The sequence below is a fragment of the Dermacentor silvarum genome, chromosome 2 (genome assembly GCF_013339745.2).
Source record: "Dermacentor silvarum isolate Dsil-2018 chromosome 2, BIME_Dsil_1.4, whole genome shotgun sequence".
NCBI classification, from domain to species: domain Eukaryota; kingdom Metazoa; phylum Arthropoda; class Arachnida; order Ixodida; family Ixodidae; genus Dermacentor; species Dermacentor silvarum.
Window position 1 is genome coordinate 238397230 of NC_051155.1, and position 26682 is coordinate 238423911.

Below are 26682 nucleotides of genomic sequence, written 5' to 3' on the forward strand. Positions count from 1 at the left end.
CCATCTGCAGCTCATCAGGATGACTGATGTAAGGCTGCTCGGATGCTATTTTAAAAATACTATTCCAGCATCTTTAATTACTATATGAGTGGCATCATTGGTGAAGCAACCATACTTCTTTTAGTGTACAGCTAACTATACACTACAAGACACCACATTAGCAATGTGTAGTGCCTTTGTGCAGTTGTGCTTATTACATAAAGCACTCTTTCTTTGAGCTTATTTGTACCTTCTGTAGCGAGACTCCAATGCCAAGCTATGAAAGAGCAATTACATTGACACTATATTAGGCCCATAGTATTGCAATTGTGGATAAATTGGTATTTTTACGCTGCTTTGAAGTCTCTTGGAATGGCTGGTGTGGCGCTGTGTACCTGTGATGCAAGCCCTGTGATACAAACCCTGTGATATCTTGCGCAACTTTTATTGACGCAATATGTATTTTATTCAGTTTTGACTGAAATGACTTGTATATCTTAAATTCAAGTTATGTCAAATTTTACCTGTGAATGTACAACTGTGTGTTATGCAATGTTCTTTATGACAGCAGTCTTCTGTTGTACACAGCCACTTTGTCTCTGCCTGTCTATTTAGCCAAAAAGAAAGTAAATATAGAAAGCACTCAAAGTGGTGACCGATAATGTGCATCGTGTGGTGCCTGGTCATATCAAGCACTTACCGTTCTTGCATTAAAAATTATTCTTGCTTTATGAAACTGTGTCACTTCTTACAAAATTCCATTACTAAAAACACTGGAATGCTTATGCCACTTCATGGTGAAGATTAAGTTAAACAGCTGTCTAGTACTCTTCGTTACTAATTGCATTTCGTTGGCATCTCGGTGGATGCAAATGCACCGAGCTAGAACAGAATATCATGTTGTATCAATGTGGTAATAAAATAATTTGCTCATATTTGCTCTTGTATTCTTTACCTTCGGCTATGTGGCCTAGGTGAGCAGCATAGCTTAGAGACCATGAGCAGCAGTCTGCTTTTTATGTCCACTTTCAGCTACCCTGCAAAAGCGCTTGGGTGTGTTAATTGGTATGTCAAACTAGGATCGTTTGAATAGCAATGTTTTATAATCAAATACTGAATATTCCTAATTTCCAATGCAAATATAAAGGTTGCATAGTCGGCTGAAAAAAAAAAAAAAAAAGCTTGTTTACATTATTTGATATATGCAGTGCTGTTAACTGGATGCCAGGTCAACTCAAAAGCTTGTAAATGTGACCATGTAAGGTGTGCCGGTGCTAATTAAAGCAAGTCACAAGATGCACATAGTATGTTGTGTTTATTTAAGGAGCCGTGTGTAATACTAAGCAATGTGTTATGCGCATCATTTTAAAGAATTTAATCATGGTGAGATTGGCCAAATTTGTCTAAATCGACGCAACAATATCTTAAGCTGCTACTGCGATGCATGCTTATTTAGCGACGGGAAACTACTGAGCAGAAGTTATTTCTGCCATGCATTCGCATAGGAACTGGTTCATCTGTGCATCAATGGATCTTCTGCAGTTGTATCGTCATAAGTTTTCAGATGCATCGTCCTTGTCTTTGTCAACTGCAACTGTCATTATCTGTTACAGTAAAACCTCGTTAATACGTACTCGCATAATAAGTAATCCCGGTTTAAATGTAATCGTGATGAATCCCCCGGCCCTGTTGCCATTGAACCTAATGTATTGGCTGACCGCTTAAGCTGTAGTCTCTTAACGCATTCCAAATGGTTTGTGCAAACTATTTACTTAATTTTTAGGCACATACAAGCATGGAATCGGCGAAATGTGGGGTGTGCAGACCATAGATCACGAAATTGCGGCGCACGAACCTTTCCCAGACTGCAGTCGCCACCGATAGTGATGTCAAAACATGGTAGCCATGTCTTCTTTCCTGCTCCCATAGCTTCTAGCGCTTCCGTGTAGTCGTCATGGATGACAACAAAGATGATGGCCAATCCATATCCAAAGCGACTAGTGCGTTGACCATCATGAGGGCATTCGCAGAGAAGTGGGGCCTGATGGAGAAATAGGCTCGCGGCCTTGCCCTAGTTTGAGGATGCCGTTGTCGCTGCACGGCTGCACATGAAAATCAGATTTTTTGCTGCCTGCTCGCAAATAAATTTGTCTGCGTGTCTTTGGATAAGAATTGACACACTCGTATGCCATTGTCAATTAATTAGTAGATTGCTTAGTGCATATTGATCCACATTTCCCACCAACTGCGTATTAACAAGGTTTTACTGCATACAGAAACGAATGCTATACAATTTAAAATAGTGAATTGTTGAATCAAATAGCATGAACTGTTAGCATGAACTATTTGATTAATATTTGAAATATATTTGTACACCGTTAGTTGATACTTTTCTCCACTCTGCCTGTTATCAAAAGTTGCATGTTACAAGAAGTTCCAGACCTCTTCTCTCGTACTAGGCAAGTAACATGGTAGATTAGCCCAGTGTTGGTGTCATGCAAGCTGCGAGATAGATATAACGGTAACTGTTTTGCTGCTTGAAAACAAAGTGCGGCATTGTGCAATGTGCAATTTTAAAATGCTTGGAGAACAAAAAGAGAGAGATTGTGATTTTCGTTTTACGATCCGGATGTTTGTGCAATAACCAAGGATGTCAAAGTTTGCCTGGTCGTGATTAATTTTTGGCTAGCTCAGAGTTGTTATGCATATCTCTAGACATGCATTTCACAGCTAAAGAAAATGAAGTAGCATACCTGATGCCAGCAGACAACTGATGGAAGCTAAACATGCAAGAAAATAGGCTTTACAAGTATAAAATTGATGTTTGTGGTCAGCAGCTCTGTATATAAAGGGCTGTTTATATAGAAGTCTTTATATTGAAGATGAGAAACAACACCCCAATTTCTAAGTTTCTTATCCGTCTTATTGATGCTCCCAGTTGTAGCTTCATTCAAGGAATAGATAAATTGGACAATGGAAATCCAAGTACAGTATCACAGTAATAGTGCATGTACATTTTTCCGTGATCTACCACAATAGCATGGTGGCAGGCAACCAGGAAGCTTTCACAGGCAGATATTTGAAATGACAATTAGTTGATGAAATGCTGTTCTAATACACAGGGTGTCTGCTATGTCGGCACTTTCCTATTCCGATTTTTCCAGGTTTTCCCCGACAGTTTGACACTAGAGTGGGGGTTCAAGTGCAAGGACAAAATGGGTGGTTTATCACTTGCAAAGTTACTATGCCAGCTCATAATATTCAACTACTATCAGTAAGCTGTAAATATCTGGGATTTACTTCAATAGACACTAAATAAAAATGTTAAGTTGAACTAGATTGAAAGATAAGGCTTTTGTAATAACGAATTCGTCATTCGTAGCAAGAACAGAGCTTTTGTAAGTGAGAAAATGACAAAAACAAGAAAACCAAAGTGGTAACACCTGTTGTGGACTATGAAACCTCTGGTGTGACGTCGGCACTGGCTGATTCAAGAGAGAGGCAAGTCACGTGGAGATTGCTTCAACTCATTTGTTTTGGCACAGATATTTCAAACTAAGGAGCACCAGCTAGCAACAAAGCGATATATTGGCACACAGAAAATGATAACCAGGCTCGGTCACAAAACCAACAGATTGCATAAGTGCAGTTGATGAAACTTGCTTCCTTCTGGTATGCCACTAGCTTTGTCATAACCACTGTAGGTACCAATTTCCATGGTTCAAAGCAACCAGGGTGAAAAATCAGTTTTTCACCTACATTTTCCAGAACTGCCAAGTTCCCTGAAAACGACAGGTTTCCCAGGTTTTTCCCTGATGGTAGACACCCTGAACAATACTAAATAAACTGATATAAAATGGCATGTGGCTGCATCATAAGTACATTTAGAGTGTAAGTTCAGACAGAGAAACAATTTGTATTGCTGAACCACTGCACTTTAATTTAACATGTCGAAAATGTTGAAACACAATCAAGATACAAATTTGCTAAGGTCACCTAATGCTGCAGTTAATTGGCCATAGCTCCGTTTTTTTATCAAATTTATCTGCCAAGCCCACCTCCACACGCACTGTGCGTATAAAGATATATTCCAGGAGTGTGGTGCTGCTTTATGCATATACATTTGGTCATAGCTTGCTTGGATGCTTGTTTCTAACAAACACCCATAAACAAAGACATATCTTGGCTATCCTTTGGCAGAAGCAGCGCAAGGGCTGAACTGGTTCTTATGAAATTTTTCACAAAGCATTTAAAGTCCTGCATAGTTGTCAGAGTTTGTATGGGTGTTCTGTGGTTACAGCTGCAAACTACAGCTGTGCAAACTACATTTGGGTAACTTATTTATCCAAGGATACAAAGATTTTCATATTTCAAAATGTACCGTAAAAACCGGAATATAGGTCGAACTTTTTTTTCAAAAAACCACTGCGAAAAGTCCACCCTCGTCATATATACCGGACATTGGCGGAAAAACTACGGAAGTCTTGCAACAATGGGCAGATGAAGTGTACAGCACCAGCCGCCTTCGCCATCGCATTCAGGCTGCTTTTTCACATTTTGTTTCAAAATGAGCGGAAGCCGGCCGCAATTCACCGTCGCCTTGAAGAAAAAGGCGATTGAGTACGCGGAAGCCCACGGCAACCCGCCAGGTTGCCGTGGGCTTCGTATCGTGTGACCATCGACCCGCGTGTTTGTCAGCACCTTACCATCACGGTACGGAGCAGCATTTAAATAAATACTGTCACCATTGTGCAACCGGCTGAGTCGCATTTGTTTAAAGGTAAGGGTGTCTTTCGGTACTTTTGCCATTGAAAAAGATTTTTTTTTTTTTTTCATTTTTAGAATCGGTTAGTTGGGGGGTCGACCTATATTCAAGTTCGACCTATAGTCCGGTTTTTACGGTAGTTGCTTCACAAGAGTTTTCACTTAATTAAAAACTGTATGCATATGTTTATATTGCAAAATTGAAGGCAATCATTTTTCAGAAAAGACTTCTGAGCTACCATAGTGGTTATGACAGTCTACTGCAAAATACAAAATTGCAAATTTGATTTCAAGCAGTGGCAGCCCAATTCTGACGGGGGCAGAAATCAAGAATGCCTGTATTGTTAAAAAAAGGTTCTGTGGAAATGCATGAGGTAGAGAAAGCTTCACACATGTTTGTGGTGCATTTTGAAAAGAACACGTAACAGTACTGTGGCACCTTGTACTCCATTTGTTATGCACTACTACTCATCCTGATATGCATACACTGCAATGTGTCCTTGCCCAAAATACATGAAAACCTGTCCACATTGTTGACTGGATCAACCACAAACCTCGAAAACAGGTACTTTTGTGTTCTCCATCACTGCGATATCAAAAAATGTGTTCGTCTTGAATGACAGTGACAGTATAAAAATGGGTCATACAGTTTGGAATTGGAAAGCTTGGTTAATTACAGAAATGTTTTTTTTTTTTTCAAAAGGATTCCTCACAGTATTTGCAAATCGTTTTCATAACTTTCTGAAATGCAACTTCAACAATAGCATACACAGCCACATTGCAGGTGCCTCTGACAGACGGTATTTATACTATTTTTGAACAGGCCACATGAGCATCACCCATATTTGCACACTACTAACAGCTTTACACACTCACATTTCAATTCATACAATGTGTAAAAATTATGTATCACCAGCACTGTCATAATCTAACTGTACTTCCAGTTCACCATACACACTCCTAAGCATGTCGATCACCGAATGTTGAATGAAGTCGACTTGTTCCGGCGGACAGTAAGCATCAACACTGGAACGTGCAATAGTTATCACTGCTGGTGCTGCACACAAGCTCTGGAGAAAACGAGCTGTGTTGGCGATGAGATCCAAGACTTCCTGCTTTGAGCTTTGATGGTGAGGTAATGTAGAGTCTAAGTCGCACGTGCAACCAGCATCGTGAACCAAATCGGCGTGCAGAGTTTCTCCGATTGGGGGTCGTTCCCTCAGGTCACTGCATAAAGCCACCAGCTCGGCTGGGTATGAAGGCTCTTCGAGGCTGTTTTCATCGTCTGGCTGCTCCAAGTTTTTGCTGTCATGCAACTGGTAGTTAAGACAGGTCCTCAGGTGTTCAAGTTGCCTAGCACGACCCTCTTGAGCTTCCTGCAGCAGTGTGACAAGAAAAACATTTACTTATACAACAAAACATTGATGGGGTTTCAAAAGAAATAAAAAGTTCCAAGGAAACCATATGGTTCTGCGCCACAAGGTCTTTAGCTCACACAGTTAAATAGAATGCCATCAAGGTTTGATTTTCCTTTCCCTTCTATTCAGTCTGTTTATTGCAGTAATACATCATGAACATATTCCAACTCGCCCAGTTATTTTTCTTGTGGAGGTTTGATTCAGCTGTTGTCGACAGGGCACAGAATCCATAGCTGCATGCATATGTGTGCTCATGTGAATTTGCCAGGGCAGTCAAATGGCAGACATGGTTGAAATTTTGGCATGGCACACCTGGCTGGTAATAAGCATTGCTCTGCACACACACTCGCATACAGTATACAGGGTGCCCCAACTATCATGCACCAAGTTTTTAAAAGGAGGCTTATTCTATGCGAATAAGACCAAGTGCATGTTGTTTAGGGTCCTGTTGAGAAACCGACAGTAATCTTTTAGTCCCTGCCATACAATTAGTAATTAAATGTAATGAACTAGCTTTCCAACTATTACTATAATTGTCAAGATGTCAATTAGGAGGTTGTAAAAAATTGTAAGATGTCAAACTGAGGTGCTTCCAGCAAGGTACACATTATGTGTTTACTTTTCCCAGCAAAGAGAGAAAGTTCACAAAATACGAAAAGCACCATGTAGACTGTGTACCCACATGCACTAGAGACATACAGTCGAACCCAGACATATAGAATCTGAAGGGGATCACAAAAAAGTTTGACATATAGGTAATTCGATATATAAAATAAAAATCTTATACAATAATTTTCAAGGACATTTTACTGCTGTTTGTTATAAACAATAATTCGTTATATGTGGGTTCGATATATCCGGGTTCGACTGTATACAGCAACTCTATAGCATGCGCGGGATAGCAGTGCCCCCATCAAACAGTCTCGGTAGCCAAACCAAGCTGTTCATCTCAGGCTTGCTGATCGAAGCAGCGTGTTTACTTGATATTGGTATGCAATAATTGCCAGAAGCTGCTGGCATGTCATGGAAGGAACATGTGTTCTGTTATCGCCACTGCTTGGCCCAGTAACAGATGAATAGCTTGCTTTCCCACTGAGACTGTTTGATGGCGATCAAACATACTGCCAGGCATGTGGATGCTCATCAGCCTCTCATCGCTGGGAATCAATACAAGCCTTGCCAGAATGTTGCCTTTACTATCTAAATGAAATTAATTTACATTTTCCTATTAAATATAGCAAAATATTATGCCAGATGTCATGTTTAGTCCCTGTTTCTCTACTGGCATCATTTCGTGCGCAGGACTGCATCCTAAGTACTGTGCACATGTGCACTGAGACACTAAGGCTGCATTTACATGAATGTGACAAGTGGCACGTTATACTGCACTTCTAGAGCATCGTGTCCACGTATACGGTGGTAATGTGCTAGGAAGGTGAATTGCATTATTACGTCAGGAGAGGGGTAGATCAAGGGGTTAAGTCGACTCATGCGGCGCGTATAAACACTGGCACATTACATCAAGGGAGAGAGGAAAGTGAGACAGTTGCTTACCTGTGCTCTGATCTACTCATCAGTAAAATGCACTCGCCAGCTTGTTTCAGATGAAGGGTAATTAGCCACATGTAAAACGCTGTCATATAGTGTTACCACAATGCTCTAGGAAATGGGATACACTGCTGTTGCATTCATATGTCAAATGCAACTTAAGTGTGAAATTGGTGGCCTAGCACAACTAGAAACATGGTTGATGTTCTATATCAGCTAATTTCAACTACTATCAGTGGCACCCACATATTCAACATTTGATTGTGTCATCTTTTAAGGCTACTTAAGTTCTGTGGCCACCAACCTTGATCTTCTGAGCATCACACACATCTTTGGGCCAGTCCCAGTGGTAAAGTTTTCGCAGCCTGGCCATCTGGCTGGCAGTGAACATGAGTGAGAAGGGGTCCTGTGTGCTGTAAAAGTCGAGATCAATGTCTAACACCAGCTGTCGTGAGCTTGGCCGCCAGGCCTCATTCTGGGATCGCTGCGCGAGTAACCAGTCCAGCGGCCGAACCCTGAGAGTCACCCCGTGTGCGCCGGACAGTTCTTCACTCGGTGCCCAAGCACACTCACTCAGGAAGTATGGCAGTGCACTGGAAACCTTGGCACGTCCATCCTGGAAAACACATAAGGCTGCAAGGATAAGTGTTTTTACTTGTGCGTGATGGCCAGCTAATGGAGAGGTTAATCAGCTGACTCACTCCTTTCGGTGAACGATACTTGCAAAGTTTAGCACAACATGCATCCCAGATAAGCACTCTTCCTGTTTCCCTCCTAACTATCTCGTGTGGTTTAACTATAAAGTGTGAAAATATACCTCAGGTTAGTTGATGGCCAGCTACCATGGGACATGCTTGTTGCCACACCAATTTCCCATACGAGTCGTTGCCAACCACGCTAGGAATTCTTAATGCTACTTGTGTGACATACTTTAGAGCATTAACCATAATTTGGGAGTCTTCCTGCACATCAGTATTTTGCCAGCAGCACATTCTTGATACTACGACGTGGCAAATATGGCACAGCTTCTAAAATAAGTTCAGGGCTGAGCATAAATGCAAGGGATTTATCGCTCAACATAAGACTGGCAACACCCGTAGTTCCCAAAACAGGCAAAGTAAGCTAACAGTACTCAAACCGGACTTGATAAAGCTGATAATACTGGGGACCAAGGAAACGCACGATAACGAGGGCTCAACTTAAGGCAGCGCCGAAACGATCAATGAAGCACGCGTAGCTGAATTCTGTCTTGAATTTCCATGCAAGCGAAGCAGTGTGCCAAAATGAACTTGCCTTTTCGCCAATTAGAAAGCAGTGGTCTCCGTCGGGCAACTGATCTGACCAGGGTGAACGAACCCAGAGCAGGCGGTCAAAGTGACCTGCCAAAGCTGCAGGCATAATCCAGCTTTCAATGTCAATAGATGACATTACATGTTCACGGTCATGAATCTTTAGCGGTTCGAGCTGGGGAGGAATTACAAGGTCCGGATGGGCATCAAAATGAATCATTACCAGGCCATCGAAGTTCAATTTCTTGGACCCAATGGCACGGTAAATGTGATCCAATGCATGAAAGTGTGGCTCAACCACGTGAACCGGAATAGGGCGACCCATTGTACCAAATATGACTCCAGACAAAACTAGCAAGCAACAGCAAGCATGCCCAGCAAGCAAGCCCAGTGGTTTCCAACAAGTTTACAGTTTATGCTCAGGGCGCGGCCATATTGTTGCATATAATGATGATGATCATGGATTATGATGACATCGACGTTCACTGCGTTTTGCTTACGTTTCCTTCCTTGAAAATACTGCGCTCGCTACTTTCCTGTCAAGAATGCTATGTCACGCTGATAACGCGCATGTCGTTCGTGACCTCGAAGTACCGAGAGCGCAGCGGTAAATAAAGGAAATGCGTGCAAAACAGGTGATTATCGTTGCGTGACAAGACGAACCCCAAAGGTAGAGGGGTAGTCATGGAGGAAAGAAAATCCTTCCTCCATGGGGGTAGGGCACAGGTACAGTAGCAAGGGGTAGGGTACCATTCTAGCAGTCTCCATTCTAGCCACCCTACCTAAAGCCATACACGTTTCCGCTGACCAGGCGGTGGCGCGTGGATGGAGGCCGGATTTAACCCTACCAAAGGGTGCAGACTTTTCTTTTAAGGGCGTTTTGAAGTTGTCTTTCGACTATCCATTCGACGTATGTATTTGCTGTGACGTCGCTCATAGTGACACTTCGAGAATTATTCAAGGCAAAATCTGTTATTACAGCGAAGCTGTTAAGGGCTCACTCTTCGATGGTCGTGTCCGGATGTAGAAAAAAGAAATGTCGCAGTTTCACCCGAAAGGCGAATCATCAATTGCGATAGCAAATTAGTAGAGAGCTATCTCTGCTGTAGCCCTAGGCTCGGGAACAGAAGTCTCTTCGGGAGTGTGAAAACTCACAGGAAGTTGCCGAAAATGGTGCGAACAGGTGCCAAACACCTTCACTGACCGTTTTTCCGCGCGTTTGCTCCCCGTGAAAGCGCGCGTCCCTCGCACCTTTTCACTCGCACATACTAGTGCATTCTAGGCACTATACACATACACCGTCCGGGGCACGGCGACGATTTCATCGCCCTTGACGTCATACGGAACCTCACGGCGACGGCGACGCCTACGGCAGAATTCCGCTTAGGAGTGTCCATATAATAAAACACACAAACCGAATGTCTGTGTTTTTGTTAGAGTGTACTAGACAATGGTCTAGTACACTCTAGTTTGTGTTTTACTTCGCATCGCAGCAACAGATATCTACTTCCGTTTCGTCTGCTCGTTCCCACGTCGTGCGGTCGCGCGCGCTGAGAGCGAAATTATGAATAAAAGCCGTGCACGTCCGCGTCAACAATGATGCAGCGAGCTTTTGGCCACAATCACATTTGAAGGAAAACTGTAGAGGCAACTCAAAAGAAACCATAAAAGGTTTGGGTAACGGGACTCTGCTGGTCATGGTACTGACATTTTAGGAGCGGGGAGGGGGGGGGGGGGCAGAGCCCCGGAGCCCCCCCGTAGTCGGCGCCTATGGTCATCTGCCTTGCGTTTCCTTTCTTGAAAACTCTGCGCTAGCTTTCTTTTTGAGAATGCATAGAGTTTTTCACTATTAAGTGAGAAACTATAGAGTTTCTCTATGGAGAATGCTATGTCACGCTGGTAACGCGCATGCCCATGGCGCACGCAGTTCGCGACCTGGAAGTACCGGGCAAGATAGATGACGATCGATTATAGTTGTGGAACAAGCCCTAAGGGGGCAAACTTTTTAAGTGTTGCCCGCGCCTCCACACAGAAAGCTGAAACCCAGACTGGACCGCGAGCTGGGCCCCAGCACAGTGGATATACAGGATCTTTGTAGCAGTCGATATTTTTTGCGAACACTTCCTCGGCACGCTCCGGCCCTGGTTCCACCTATGACGCCCCATATACTGCTCGACTCTCTTGAGTTCCCCGGATAAGATCCTGCGCCGCTCGCTTTATCATAATCTTAGGTGCTCTCTCGAGGCCTCCATTTGCTGGTGGTTCGATTTTCGCACGCTAAATCTGATATGTCCAAGTGACAAAGTGTCACAAAAGAGCGCCTAGTCGGGGCGCGCGCCGCGTGTCACGCAAGCCAGCGAAAGAAGCACGCCCGCACCGCTACAGTTTCAACAGAGGGGGAGAGCGCATACGCCTCAAACAGCCGACGTGACCAACGGAGTCTAGACGTCGAGGCGACGGTAACCAGAGAGAGAGAGAGAGAGAGCACGGGCGCGGAGACACCTTCTCACCCGGCGAGTCGAGAAAGAAATTACTACAGCGTGAGTTTTCACTAGCTTTAATTAAGAAAAGTGGTTGTTTATGACAAAATAACAGGTAAATGAGCAAGAGGTATTTCCTTTTATTGCGATAGCAATTATATGGGCACTCCAAGCGCATTCTACCGTGGTCGTGGTCGTCGCTGTGATGTTGCATCTAAAGTTCAAACACGGTAACATCGTCGCCGCGCGCGTATGCATGTGTTCCCTAGTGGAATTACACTTCTTTATTTTTTTTTTCAAGTCACACTGAAGGTAAGGTATAGAGCCCCCCTCGGAACTTTGGCAACACACGCATTCGTGCCTGGATTCACAGAAACTTATGCACACGTTTTCAGATTGCACGAATCTTGCCAGGGAAGCCCTGTTTAAAGAATTACTCCATCTCGCGCTAAAGGGAACCATGTGTGGATGCGAAGCAGCGGGGAGATGGTTAGCTTGAGCGGGAGATGGTTTCGCGGCAGCGGCCCGAGCGCTCATCGCAGCGCTGCACAGGAGAGAGAATAGACAGTAGACAGTTTTAGTTTAGCGTGGTTACAGGAATAGCGGGCGTACCGGAATAGCGGAATCGAAGTGCGCATGCGCAGAACGCTAACCGACTCATACCGTTTACCGTGCGCACGCTATTTCTCAGAGTTAACGTTACCGTGTTAGCGTGGTGTACGTAGTGTACGTAAAACATGGCGGCGGTCCCGGTCGCCCGCTTCGAACTGAATTTCGCGTTGTTTTTGTAGAATTCACTTCGTTCGTAGCAAATGACTGCGTAAACGGCTTTTGTTTAGTCTCATGCCGCTTCGCCGAGAGAGTGTTATGGCTAATCTTGAGGAATTTTCGAGATCGCTTCTCGTTTCGAACGCGCCTAAGCCTAACGAGAGAAATTTTTTCTGAAATGTGAGCGCCATCTGTCGCTAATGTCGGGAGATAGGCGCGACGACGGCATATGACCTCTGAGATGGGAGGATTTCGGAGGCTATGGTAGACAGCTTGTACTGCTTGTCTGTTTCGTTGCAGATCGACGGACATGTGAAGTAAAAATACAACGCGCTCCTGGCTTCCATTGCGCTGCCTATCGCACTTTCCGGACGCACGCACACATGCCCTGTGTATGCGAAATTCAAAGCGTAATGGAATAGCGTCCCGCACGTAAACTACGCTATCACGCTATACTAAAACTCTCTTTCTGCAAAGTTCGTTTGCGGAACGGTAACGCTATTTCCCGTAACCCCGCTATTACGCTAACGCTAAACTAAAACTGTCTAGTTTTAGTTTAGCGTGGTTACCGGAATAGCGGGCGTACCGGAATAGCGGGATCGAAGTGCGCATGCGCAGAACGCTAACCGACCCATACCGTTTACCGTGCGCACGCTATTTCTCAAAGTTAACGTTACCGTGTTAGCGTGGTGTACGTAGTGTACGTAAAACATGGCGGCGGTCGCGGTCGCCCGCTTCGAACTGAATTTGGCGTTGTTTTTGTAGAATTCACTTCGTTCGTAGCAAATGACTGCGTAAACGGCTTTTGCTTAGTCTCATGCCGCTTCGCCGAGAGAGTGTTATGGCTAATCTTGAGGAATTTTCGAGATCGCTTCTCGTTTCGAACGCGCCTAAGCCTAACGAGAGAATTTTTTTTCTGAGATGCGAGCGCCATCTGTCGCTAAAGTCGGGAGATAAGCGCGACGACGGCATATGGCCTCTGAGATGGGAGGATTTCGGAGGCTATGGTAGACAGCTTGTACTGCTTGTCTGTTTCGTTGCAGATCGACGGACATGTGAAGTAAAAATACAACGCGCTCCTGGCTTCCATTGCGCTGCCTATCGCACTTTCCGGACGCACACACACATAGAATTAGGTGCCCTGTGTATGCGAAATTCAAAGCGTAATGGAATAGCGTCCCGCACGTAAACTACGCTATCACGCTATACTAAAACTCTCTTTCTGCAAAGTTCGTTTGCGGAACGGTAACGCTATTTCCCATAACCCCGCTATTACGCTAACGCTAAACTAAAACTGTCTAATGAGGCGCGCGCTCTCCGTCATTTTCATACCTCGGAACTACCGTGGCGCCCCCAGCGGAGTATGCAGCTGTCGTACCACCTGTCGTGCGCGCCTCTCCGGATTCCTAGAGAGAAAGGGGGGATCGTAGGAGAGAGAGAGGGGACGCGCATGTGCTGTGGTGGTGTGGCACGCGGGCGCCGCTCCGTAGAGGATTCCTAGAGGAGAGAAAGGGGGGAGCGTAGGAGAGGAGAGAGAGGGAAGGGGACGCGCATGCGCTGTGGGGGTGTTGGGACGCCGCGGGAGGGACGGACAAAGCCGCCGGCAAGAAAAGCTTCGCATTTAAAATTGCACAGTTCAACGCTTCGATACTAATACCACCAGGGTATTAGTATCGCTGGGCCAGCGCCGTAATCCAGGTGACAATTGAAACCGTAAACTTTAATTCACTTCTGCTACGGGCCATCAGGTCGTTTCGTTTTTGCACTATTGCAGTCACAACTGTCCCTTCGTCGCACGAGGAAAATGCAAGAAGGTTTTAAGTTTTCTCCAGAGTCCAGTGTGTCTCTAAGCGGCAGCATTTGCTAACTCAGCGTCAAGCTGCTTTCGAGTAAAAAAATACAAAAATTAGAAAGTGAAAGAGAGAGAGCGGGATATAAGTAACATGCTAATTTTATGAATCAAGCTTAGGAAAGGCAACACTATTCTAAAATGCATCGAGCTCGGGCCGCCTCTTGGGCATTCGATCGTGACCAGTCAAAGCTGATCCTAGAGGCTGGAGCTGGCAGTATTTTGCCCGACACTTATAAAAAAAATGTCTCGAGTAAAGCAGAGCGTCAACTAAAGTTAGCTCACAACGTGGCTCAGTAAATACTGATAGCGTCATGAATCAATCGGAAACGAAATCCTTCAGCTCGTTGTAACAGTAAGTGGTGTCTAAATCCACGTCTGAGTGGCAGCTCTCACTAGAATTCTTTACGCAGATCTTGAGGCCACTATTGTGCTGGTTGCATGCGGCATTGCGGCGGAAGTAATTTTGGAACCGGAAATACGCGGTAAACCATCTATAAGACACCTGCAGAACATCATCAAACTTTTGGCTATGTTTTTGGCTACTTTTGGGTCACAAAAAAATTGAGTCTGGCTATCTTTGGGCTACATTTTGAGATCATTTGGCTATTTTTTGTTGGGGCCATCTGGCAACCCTAGTCGAAGGCGCGAGAAAAGACTAGAAGATTCCCAGGCTTTGGTCATGCTACGGATCACGACTCCGATAGAAAGGTTCGAGAACCCCGACGGAGAGTATAAAACCACCATGCCAGAATCAGAAGGGGACCAGACCGCTCCGGTGAAGAGATGTAACGTGAAGACTAACCGTCTGCGGAAGAAGGCGATTCCCCAGCAAACTAGTCGACGAGTTCATCGAGCGTCTGCATTTCCGGAAGAAGTTCCTTCTTCGAGATTTGCCCCGAGCTACGCCGAGATCGTCTGACTCCAAGGCCAGCACGGTGAATACGATTGGACACGTAGTCTTCATATTCATTTTGTACTTTACCTGTTAGTTAGACTCTTAGTGCTTGTCGTTATAATTATTTCCTGTGTTTTGTGAATACCCATCTGAATTGTATTCAGATGGGTATTCAGATGCCTTGTGTGAATAATATATTTTGTTGTGTTTTGAAACTCTTGGCTCTGACTCGGTCTTTGGACAGCAACCGGCGTTCGATGGCGAACCTCACCATTCTTAATTGTCCTTGCTTTCGTGGGATTATTTTCGGAAGCTGATAAGTTGGCTTTGGAATTCGGCCCGGCGTCTGCGCCTCGTTCACGGGGTCTGTGACACACAGTAAGCGCAACCGCAGAAAGAAGCGCGAAAAAATTGAGGGGCCCTATGGAGAATGTACTGTAAAATATCGCTCCAAATGCTGATCACGATGACGCAGTGTGGTACTATGCTGCAAGGCGCGTTGCAAAAGATGAATTTGCTTCACATTAGATTCCAAAGTGTGCGTTAGATCCGCGCATTTTTTTTTTAAGCGAAAGCGTCAAGTGGCCCATTGAGCGAAAAGGCTGGCGGCACACGTGACTCTACCGGCGGCGTCTGTAGCGGCGAAACTTCCCGTTGGCTGCGACGCTGTAGCACGGAGGTCCCCGCGTCGCCACAACCGCTTGATGCCGGTTTGCGCTGTTTTGTGGCCGGAAAGCGAATAGCTTACGCCGACCAAATCATTTTAGCCGATCTGAGAGAGGAACTTCAGAAGGACAGCCTGTTGGGCTAGTTGCATGGTCTAACATAGTTACTTTCAGATATAGCGCAAATAAGTACACACACACACGAAGATACGACAGACGCGGACGAGCGCTGTCATGTCTTCTTCGTGTGTGTGTACTTATTTGCGCTATATCTGAAAGTAACTATGAGAGAGCCACAGTGAGTAATGAGGCTGAAGTGGTCGCACGGTGTGTGCAAGCATCTGGCGTGACAGCGGACCCGCACTCGATTCTGATGAAAATCACCGATGTATTCTTGAACCCATTGGTCGTGGAACCGAAGTATTCGTGCACTTTTGATTGTCGGAAAAGCACAAGCACGCTTCTGCTGCTTTGATTCACTGTAAAGGCGCGGGATAGATAGTCCGGCGTTTCGAGCGTGCGAGACAGCGGCCGGCGAAGTTGGATACGTCACGCTGGCCTCGCCAGGATTGCCGAAAATTTACCCTGCTCACACGGTGTGCCTGCTCAGTTTGGCACGTTTAACATGGCCCGCACCAGCGCACCGACTTACTGGATGAGCTGTTGCCGCTGTGCATACGCAGCCGGCGCACGGTTTTTCATTGTTGTTGCCTGAATGCATTTTCGTTCGGCTATAGTGCCTAGAATATTCTAGACACTATAGTTCGGCGAAGGCGCAAACTCAGCGCGCTCTTTTCAGTCCAGAGAGCAAGCGAACCTAAAATTAAGCTTTTCACTTTATCGCGAGCATGCACTACGAATCTGTGGCGAACCTTTCCCGCTACTTTTGCGTTCCTGTTATCTACGGTAATTTTTACACTCAAGATTTGCGCAACGTGACCGCTGCTTCGCTTAGCTGTAGTTATTGCAGTAGTTGGCGCATTGTTTCTCTCGTAGAGAACAAAACGATAAATAAGAAACCGAAAGATCTGCTTACTACAATAAAAATACATTTGCACACCACGTAAAGGTATGGCTTGTGCTGCGTGGCCTGACCATGACTGATTACTCCCCGCTATCTATACGAACATGTCGCTTATGACTGTTGTGTAAATTTACTAAATAAAACAAATGTTTCTGTGTAAATTAATGCTAACTAAGCTACTGCATTATGAATCTAACTTTCCATGTTATTCTATAATTTACGTATCCTGCACCTTAAGTGGCCAAAACTGTGTTCGCCTCTGTACTGCCAATTTCCTTCAGACACTGATAAGAGATACAATTGCTTTGATAATTACGCATTTTCAAATTAGCGCTACTGATTTGCACTAGTTACATGGGTAGCGTGTCCAGGCCGCAAGGAAGGCGTACCGCTATGCCAACCCATAGTTATTTTGCGCGCTGGCGCGTACATGTTGTGCTTACATAGAACGATTTACTGACGTTACCCGGGAGTACCCGAAACTCTGATGTACCGATTTTCGCTGATGTACCATACTCGGTAGTTCCTCGTTGTGCGCCGCATGTATCCGATATAACAGCTTTAATCAAGCAAAGCTTGAGTACCGCGGCGACATTCGCATCATAAACTGCATTACCACGCCGGCTATCGCATGAAACTAAATGTTGCAGCACAGAACACCCATACAAAATTAGAGAAGGGAAACTGTACATTCCACAGTGCAATGAAAATAAGCGTGCCGGTGGCGTTGTGAACTAAAGTATGCGACTTAGTTGCAGTACTCAAATGCATAAGGAAAGAAAAGGGGTTAAACAAAAGGGGGGGGGTTAAGTCGGCCGCACGGGGGGGGGGGGGGGGGGGGGAGGGGTTACAACCCCCGTATCCCCCCCCCTCCCCCGTGCGCCACTGGTTCGATGTAACGCTGTAATGCAAACGTAGTAGCACAGATATGGTGGCTAGAATTGGGCCACCATAGCACAGAGTTAATATACCGACTCTGGAGGACCGCCATTATGATACGCTCCGATGGCAGCTGCAAAAGCAGAATGTAACTCCCCACCGTCTCCGCCGCTTCTCCCCGTGCCCCGCGAGCGAACGAAGTCCGCGCGCGCCTCCGGCCGCCTTCCTCTCACGTGTGTGAGAATAAATTGCGGTTGCTCGCTGACCCTCGCAAGCTTTCACCCGCACACAGCGTACGGACCGAAAAAAAAAAGCAAGTGCAGCTTTTTAGAACGTTTTGTCGGCCAAGGAAGAGCGGGCATGGCCTCGGAGACGAGGGGATAGCGTGCGTGTACTGATCTTGAAGGCTATACAGGAGGGCACTGGAAGCCAAGCCAGCGGAAAATCCAACATGGCGGCCTCCAAGATCGGATAGCGTGGCTCGGAGCGAGCGATTTAGTCCGGAAAATCGAACACTGGCTCCGAGATTCGTCCGAAAAATCGCTCGCGAAAATGCATTAGGGCTATGGGAATCCTGCCGGTACATCTATGAAGTCCGGAATATCCAACAAGTCCGAATTTTTGGAGTCCGAAAAATCCGTCGGCTACTGTACCTGTAATTTACATCGTATCTAGCTAAACGAAATGCGGTTTTGTTTGTGGATTTCACAGGGCCCACTGCGGCAGCCATCGTGCTGTTCTTCACTGTAGCAAGCCTAGAAACCTACTTGCTAGAAAACCCGAGGAAGAGCTGCTCGTCTTTTCCACGCAGTGTTGCCTGCGCTCGCTCCGGCGGTTGCGGTTGTTCCAGGTTCCAGTGACTTTAGCAGTGCCACGCACGGCACCGACGCGGCGTCTACCTTGCAAGGCGGTTTTAGGGCAAAGTGCGGTTTCTGCCGAGGCTCGCGGCTTCAAGGTTAATTGGCGATTCATTGGCGGACGTTATCTACTCCGGAAACGCAGCTAGTAGCTTGTTTGAAGCGCAGCATGACGTGGTTATAATAACTGCGTGCCGCCAATGTGTCCATCATTTCTGTTTCTGGATATTACCGATGACATCTGGGAAAACTAGCAATATACGAAATGATATCAATTTGTGTCTGTGTGTGTCGCATGCATACAAGTGCATTTTTTTCTCCACGAGATCTGCAATAGGTGGAAATGTTTACGAAGCTTCTCGTGAGAACATAAGAATTATTCAGGTAATTGAATATAAATTGCAACTCGCTTTTTCGAAATACTTCAGGATGTGAAAAATCAGCTGCTCCAAGCTGCTCCAAAATGCCAAATTGCCTGCTCCAAAGTGCTCCAAAATGAAATTTCTGATGCTCCAAAAATTGCTCCAAATCATAAGTCCGCAGTAGCATCACTGTAAATGTTGCAGCACAGAACACCCATACAAAATTAGAGAAGGGAAACTGTACATTCCACAGTGCAATGAAAATAAGCGTGCCGGTGGCGTTGTGAACTAAAGTATGCGACTTAGTTGCAGTACTCAAATGCATAAGGAAAGAAAAGGGGTTAAACAAAAGGGGGGGTTAAGTCGGCCGCACGGGGGGGGGGGGGGTTACAACCCTCGTATCCCCCCCCCCCCCCCCGCTCCCCAGTGCGCCACTGGTTCGATGTAACGCTGTAATGCAAACGTAGTAGCACAGATATGGTGGCTAGAATTGGGCCACCATAGCACAGAGTTAATATACCGACTCTGGAGGACCGCCATTATGATACGCTGATGTTGCCAGTTCCTGAAACGCTTGCTAGATTTGGCGATAGTAATCAGTTTTAATCTGGCAACCTATAGCTTGTAGTGGCTTGTAGTGTGTGCAGCCGTGTGCGCGTGGGTGTGGGAGGTGTTGGCCGTGCAGCTGGAATTTACGCAACCCAAGGATGATCCTGTTAAAATTTCCGGCGGTATGTGGTTTTCAATGGTCACGCACTAGCGAAAATACCGTATAGCTGTTAAGGCTCCCCTGTTTGCTGTCGCAAGTGTCACTTGACGAGCAATAGGTAGAAAAAAAATGCTGTACTGTGATGCTTCTCGAACGATTGCGATGAATCACGAAAGCTGTCTACGCGCGTGATGTTCTGAACAAGTCAGACACGTTCACTTACGTGTGAAGGGAAATGCCAGAGCCCTTTGGAGCTTTAGACTTGCTCAAAAGGCACGAAGGTGCCATCGCGTCAACCGAGGTCGTCGCGCGATCACATGTCAGAGCTAAACTATACCAAACGAAACCACAGAACACCCATAACGAAACTACCACGCATCCGAAAACACAAATAAAAAATATCCGAAACCGAAACTAGCATTATTGTGAATTGCATAAATTACGTTAGCAAGCGCTTCCTGTAAGCTTAATATTCACACATCACCTTCATAAAGCCATCAGGTATTGGTTTTTTGACACAGCATAAGGCGACCTATACCTGCTTTCATCTCTCAAAAATAACTGCGCAGGCCACATTGACACGTTACAAGATGACGGCATCCTAGGTGTGTCTCTCCCCTATTTCGGCCCAGCTTTGCCTCTAGAGTCGGTTATAGTAAGTCTATGCGTATAATACAAGCAACAGTATCGCGTTCTTTTCACACTTCACACAAACAACAAACCGACCCTCGCCCGAAAAAAAAAAAATGAGAACTTTCTCGAGCAAGGTGTTGAGAACACAACTATTGATTGCCGTTCTCGCAGCTTTGCTGTAAGATTCGCTATCCATGTGTTTCTTCGACGCCGCAAAACTGCGAAACGCAGCACAATTCCACGGCCGTGCGGAGTTCGAATGCGCTCGCAGTACGAAGGCTACGGACGGAGCGTCTGCTCCAACGCTCCGTGCGAGGTTTCCGGCGCTCGCCGCTAGGTGTCGCGAAATGCGCGAGGGGAGGGCATCTCTGCAACGCCACCCTCGCTTGCCGACGAGTTCGTAACTCGAAGAACCGCTTAGCGGCGTTCAATTGGCCATTAATGCTTCTACATTCACAACTCGCAAGTGCTTAGGTGTTCTCGGATTAAAAAGAAAAAAAAAAAAAAGAAAAAATTACGAGCATGCATCCCTACCTCGGGTAGGGTTTTTTTTTTTTTTTTGTTCCTGATGTGGCTCTTCCCTTCGAGCGGACAGAGCTACTATAAACTCGGGGAAGATGAGGGGAAAAAACAAAGTTTATTGCGCATTCACCCGCACGATTAACTGCCACGCTCCAGTTCAGCTGTATGATCTTCCGACAGAGTCGGTGGACTGAAGCACTTCTCCAGCACCTTACAATCACTTCCAGCGCTTGTATGTAAAAGCAACTTTCCTAACTCGCTATTATACGCTGATATTGAGCATGTGGTTCGTGACCTCAAAGTACCGGATGCGCAAAGGCCCGCTAGACGATTAAAGACTGCGCGTTTGTTCACAACCATCAAAGTTGAGCGACCAAGCAAAGTTCACTTACGAGTGTACGAAACATGGGCCCAGACTTCATAAGCCAACATGACAAGACTCATGCTCACCTACTCTCATCACTTGTAGAGCACCAAGAGGTTACACCATTGCAAGACGAGTTGCTTGGTGCACCACCCTTGTGCACACCTGAAGAATGCAGTTGCATATTTGTTACGAAGCTGTCAACACATTCACTAGTGTTACGCAACAGAATCTTGCCAACAGAGCCAACATATGGACGGCAAGCCTAGTATGTTAGCCAATTTCTCGCAGTAAAATTTTTCCCATTCTTCAATAGAGGACAAGCAACGGGCACCAGATCCAAGGAGCACAACGTTTTTATTTTACAGGAACATGGTGGCAAGCTGCTTGGATATTTACAGTGCAGTTTGCGCTATATGGGGAATCGTCCACTTGAGAGAAAATCGCACACACGCATAGAATTAAAAGGGGCAGCACAAACCTCAGCACAGCCAAGAAACAAACTGCAATGTTCTTTACCACAGTCCTCATCTACACGAAATGGAACCCCTTTTAGAGTTCACAACTTCGCATCGCCTTGCACGACGACGCACTAGAGTGGCCCAGTGTATTTCGACTGCGTCGACCAAGGCAAGCGACGCCAGGGATGGGACCCCTCTAACATCCCAACGTGGGCAACGCACACTCTGGACTGTTCTCGGGTCTACAGTTGTCTTCTCCTTGAAGTGCGGTGGTGCCAAACCACCAAGACAAGGACATGGTCAAGCTTCCTCGCGGCACTCAATTTTTGGCCCAAATGGCACATCCATTTTTGCGTAATCTTCAGGTGTTGGAAGCATCAAGGCTAGTCTTCAGGCACTGCTGGTCAGTGGACGCCACGCACTGCTTCGACGTCCCCATGCCGACAAGGGTGTTCATATGCCACACTACATCCTGTGGTCGAGGAGAGTTGGGTATTCACACCTTAGAGCAGTGGAAAGCCCACCGTGTACCGTGCAAAAAGCCTTAGTGGGGGACTGAAATAGGAGACAGACCTTGTTCAGCTCTGGTCACGAATAGCCAAAAGGTTGATACCTGTGGCAAAGGCTGCTTTTTAAATCACTAGTACATACAATTTTCAGGAGAGAAATAAAGATGGAACAAAACCCAAACTCCACATTTCTTTAAGAAGCGACACAAATGGCTGCCAGCAGCTTATGAAAAAGATGCTTACATTGCAGCACCGGACAGCTAAATGTCGGCATAACCATGAAATCCCAAATCATGCAGCTTTAATTGCTTCAGAGAGTAAGCGCACTTACATAAGATACACGTGCAACGTTGTAGGACAGGCCTCTTTCCTTACCAGAGTAGCCTGGAGGACACGAAAAGGTGACAGCTTCAACGGCAACTGCACTTGAAGTGTGAGAGTGAGCAGACAGCACATGCCAAGTTAATGCAATTATGTATGTGCTCTGACCTCAAATGTTGCAGTATCCTTGTTTATGTAAAAGTGACCAAGGAGAGACTCGCACAAAGTGAGGAGTCAAGTTGCGCTTCGCACGCCTCTGCCTACAAGCTTAGAACTGCTTCTGCTGCTCTAGTGCATTTCATCAAGGAGGCTTCTGAAGTAGTGCACATGACGTGACGGCCTTCTCTAGTGACTGTGGAGCAAAGTACATGCACACCGCAGACACAAAGGTGTGCTTCTGACCCTAGAGAGCGATAAGCAGGCAGCACACCGAAATCCTCACAACTCATCCCGCATTGCAGAAACAGTAGTGTTGCGCATGAGACAGAAAAGAGAGAAGGGGGACCGAGAGGGAGAGCTTTCTCGTTTCCAGTTTATTTACAAAGGGGGATGAACAAGGTGAGAAAAAACATGCCACGCGGAACATTACAAACCAAAAAAATAAATAGTCGGAGAAGCTAATGCCACTCAATGTAAAGCAGTGGGGCCCCGGCGCGTATTGCTGTGCGGCCGGCATGCTTTACACTCTCTCTCCTCTTCTCACGCACACGAGCAGCAGAAATTTTGACCATGGCCTTGGTTCTGTCCCCTCCTACTTGGCGCCATTCACCAGGGAGGCCTCATCCTGGCGTGGTGGCCTGGTCTTGGCTGGTGCCCCAGTTGTTGCTGGAGCAGGCGTCGCTGTGTCAGTGCGCACCTCACCGTTCACCTTGCGAGTGGCTGGCCGCTCCTTGGGCTCAGACTGCACACACATGAAGGAACGCAAATATAAAAAAATTAATTCTGGGGTTTTACATGGTAAAACACGACATGATGAGGAAAGCCGTAGCTCTGGAAAAATTTTGACCACCTGGGGTTCTCAATGTAAATGTATATACCACAAGAGCTCTTTTTTCATTTTGCCCCCATCAAAATGCAGCCGCTGCGGCCGGGATCGAACCCAGGACTTCGCTCAGCAGTGCAACGCAACAGCCACTGAGCTATCACAGCAGGAATAAAGGTGAACTCACGAGACACCCCACAGAGGAGCACTCTACAGCGGAAACTCGATACGATTCTGCATGATACTGTCGCAAAAAAGTATGCCGTGCGCCCTTTTTTTTTGTTTTCATGACTGTTGGGTCTTCCTCGATGCAGAGGAGCTGGGCAGAGAGCGATGTCCGAGATGTGGAAACACACGCAAACAAGCGGCGTGGGTGACTGGAGCCTTTGCACTGGAATGACCGCAATGGTGCCTCGGGCATGTGCTCTTGCCCGGCCGACGCGGCCCAACCTGACAGTCACTTTGCGTACGTGTCGCGGGGCCGTTTCACACTCGGCAGTACTGCCTATCAGAGGGTGAGCAGGGAGACAGCAGCCCACGGCGCCACTTCACAACTGGAGACCAGGCCGGTCAGGCAAACAGTTCACGATCGGTATGACATCGCTTTATTTATATGTGTGTGTGTATACTGTAAAGTTAAACTAATGCCAAGTGAATAAATCTAGTTTTTCGAATATTACCTCGCAGCGTCGTACTTGCCGATCTGCACTTGCCTCTGCCGGAGCTCAACCCCCTCCATCGTCGTCTCTATGGTCAGCTGATGCGTCAGAACACTAACTGCTGCGTCACTTCGCTACAATACGTTTTTTAGGATAATACACTTTTTGTTCTTCTCCCAGCCAATGTCTCATAGGAGCAATATATTTCGGATATGATTGTCAGATGTTTTATTTTCAGGTTCCTGTGAAGATCGTATCGAGATTCCACTGTATTTGCATCAAGAACACTACTGTCGCAGACGGATTTTTCGGACTCCAAAAATTCGGACTTGTTTGGATATTCCGGACTTCATAAGTGCACTGTCAGGGTTCCCATAGAGATAACGCATTTTTGCGATCGATTTTTCAGACGAATTTAGGTAAATCGCTCGTTCTGAGCCACGCAACAGTGCCTAGAATATACTTACTAGTGTGCCGACCGCGGGCTTTCCGGTGGCACAGAGAATGATGCCTTCAGTCGGCGGCCACCAGACGGCGATAGCCGTAGGGACCGTGCTATGCCGGGTGGCGTCTCTAGCCAACGCGCGCGTGTGAGAGACGCCGATGGGCTGTTCCAGCCCGTTTCGCTCTGCGGAACGTTGGTTGAGGTGCAAAGCGTAATCGAAAGTTTATGATTTCGTCGCACTTACAAACGATCGTACGCAGTTATTATAACGCTAGACGATACCGGGTGTTTCTGCGAAAAATACCAATAAATAAATACGTGGTTTCCGAAGAAGTGTAACTTTTTTCCACAATAAACTGTTCTATGCGAGAAATGTCCACAAATGCTAAATTCACAGCAATTTGTATCTAATTGCCACAAATTTACTAATGATCTGTTTAATCACGGTAAACAAACAGGGCACATTTTCATGGGCGACACACCGTCGACAAATTTTAAATGAGCGCTCGATGTAGCAATTATTAAAGTTTCTCACAAGCGACAGCCGCCAGAGTTAGCCTTCAATCTGCCCTCTTATATTCTTCTCCCACTCAGCTAAACGTTCTGGGTCAGCAGGCGCGCTGAATGATGAGCCTTGCTCGTTGTTTGAGTGGTATCCAGTCGTACAACATGGGACAAAACAGGTGCTGTCTTTACGCATCGTTTTCTGCAACGACATCGTGGTTCCGTTCGTCAACAGACAAGTGTGAACCACGCGCACAGAAAAGAAATGCAGCAATGACATGCGGAGGCACCACACGCTACTTGCTCGAAAGCAACAACGCGCTGCAACCGACTGCACTTACAAATGTGCATCCTATGTGCATCCGAAGCGCAAACGACATGCGATGCGCCGCTCGGTTAGCATGGTCCAAAAGAGTGTCTCCGTCTGGTGGCCTCCGGCGGAAAGCATCACCGGCGGTGCCAGCGTCTCTCATTGGAAACGCCCGGCAGTTGGCAATCTAGTAAGTATATTCTAGGCACTGTAGCCATGCTACCTGTTCTTAGAGGCCGCCATGTTGGATTTTCCGCTGGCTTGCCTAGGCATGGCTTCCAGTGGCCTGCTCCATAGCCTCCAAGATTGGGAAACGCGCGTCATCCGCTAGTCTCGGAGGCCATACCCGCTCTTTCTTAGCTGACAGAACGCTCTAAGGGAAGACATTTTCTTTTTTTCGGTCAGCACTATCGTCTTAATCACTTTGCGAAATCCATTTTTTTTTAAAGTCCTGTTGCTATTTTTATTTTGCATGTGGTGTGCGCGCCTCGGAGACGTGCGCGGCTTCGCATTTGTGTGATTGGCGCCACTGCTGGCGCCTTCGCGAGAGCTAAGTGGTGCAAAGCGTGGCCTCCACCATCAGCTCTGGCAGCACGCTGTGGCTGACCTGTTACAGAGCATTGCGGAGTTAGAAAGATTACACTTCTCCGCTGGGCTACGCACCGAATGGGAAGGACGGAGTGAACGGCGCGCTGTCGGAGCTGATCGCGGAGGCCACGTGCGAAGTAATGGGGCTTGTTTCTTCTATCTCCATGGCGATCTCTGCTAACGGAGATTGCCAATGCGGTGACACTGTTGTCACCTGTATGCAGAGGCGACGTCAGTCTTGTGCAAATACAAGCAAATCTGATCGCCTCAAGCATAGTATGACGCAGAGCATTACTGAAGATTTTTTAAAGCCACTCTAAGCCTAATGAATTTTCTTTTTTAGGGTGAATGAGTTTTTCAGACTGTTCGATTTTTCGGACTATTTTGCGGTCTCCGCGAAGTCTGGAAAATCGGTCGGCGACTGTATTTGAATATGGCACAACTGCAAAAAACTGAAGGCCTGTCTAGGATAGTAAACATACTGCAGTGAAAGAAATGGGTGCACTACAGTGGTGCTAACAGTGCAGTGCCTTGCATCTTACAGTTGCAAGTACCATTACTAGAAACAGACTGCAATACCGGAGGTAGAATTTTTTTCACTCCTTTTGCTTAGTGTACAACCCATTTGTGCAACACGCATTTGAGCAAACCATCACAGACGCACACCCTTAAACTTAAGGCTATGCACATACGTCAGTTCTTACCCCCTGCCCCCCTCTTTGCAGTGTCATGGTTTACAAAATGTTTACAAACAGCAACGAAATAATGAGCACAAAGCCTGCACGTAAATTATGGATGGACATGCATTACTAGGTAGTCACTATTCATGCTACTAAGAGGTAAAAATAGCGGAAACTGTTGCCTAAGGCTCATAAAGGCACCCCAACAAAAACAC

The 26682-nt window shown here is 46.3% G+C and overlaps 2 protein-coding genes across 7 annotated transcripts in view; both read right to left on the reverse strand.

Annotated features, from left to right (window-relative positions):
• Positions 1–2880: 2880 nt before the first annotated feature.
• On the reverse strand, positions 2881–9508 carry LOC119442934 (UPF0489 protein C5orf22 homolog). 2 transcript variants are annotated; one of them, XR_007465741.1, is made up of 4 exons: positions 9003–9508; positions 8014–8325; positions 4303–6119; positions 2881–4267 (listed from the first exon to the last, which is right to left on the reverse strand). XR_007465741.1 is itself a non-coding variant. In XM_037708010.2 (3 exons), exons 1-3 carry the CDS (start codon positions 9321–9323, stop codon positions 5646–5648), a joined length of 1107 nt encoding a protein of 368 aa, XP_037563938.1. In that variant the 5' UTR covers positions 9324–9508; the 3' UTR covers positions 2881–5645. The 2 variants fall into 2 exon arrangements, 1 of the variants encoding a protein (XP_037563938.1); XM_037708010.2 differs by having other exon boundaries at positions 2881–6119.
• Positions 9509–21346: 11838 nt separating this feature from the next.
• LOC119442939 (FMR1 autosomal homolog 1-like) overlaps positions 21347–26682 on the reverse strand; it is a 45723-nt gene continuing 40387 nt past the window's right edge. For all 5 annotated transcript variants that reach the window (XM_049662464.1, XM_049662466.1, XM_049662467.1 and 2 more), the window contains one exon: positions 21347–23200. In XM_049662464.1, coding sequence (XP_049518421.1) covers positions 23051–23200 — 150 coding nt within the window. In that variant the 3' untranslated portion in view covers positions 21347–23050. The remainder of the gene's footprint in view (positions 23201–26682) is intronic.

What these genes read in the sequence shown, in the direction of transcription:
- LOC119442934 (XM_037708010.2), bottom strand. Translation starts at nt 9,323, where the DNA reads ATGGGTCGCCCTATTCCGGTTCACGTGGTTGAGCCACACTTTCATGCA. An exon ending in GCTTTCTAATTGGCGAAAAG is followed by an intron (nt 8,326 to 9,002) that starts GCAAGTTCATTT and finishes TGTGTTTTCCAG; the next exon opens with GATGGACGTGCCAAGGTTTC. An exon ending in GTGATGCTCAGAAGATCAAG is followed by an intron (nt 6,120 to 8,013) that starts GTTGGTGGCCAC and finishes ACACTGCTGCAG; the next exon opens with GAAGCTCAAGAGGGTCGTGC.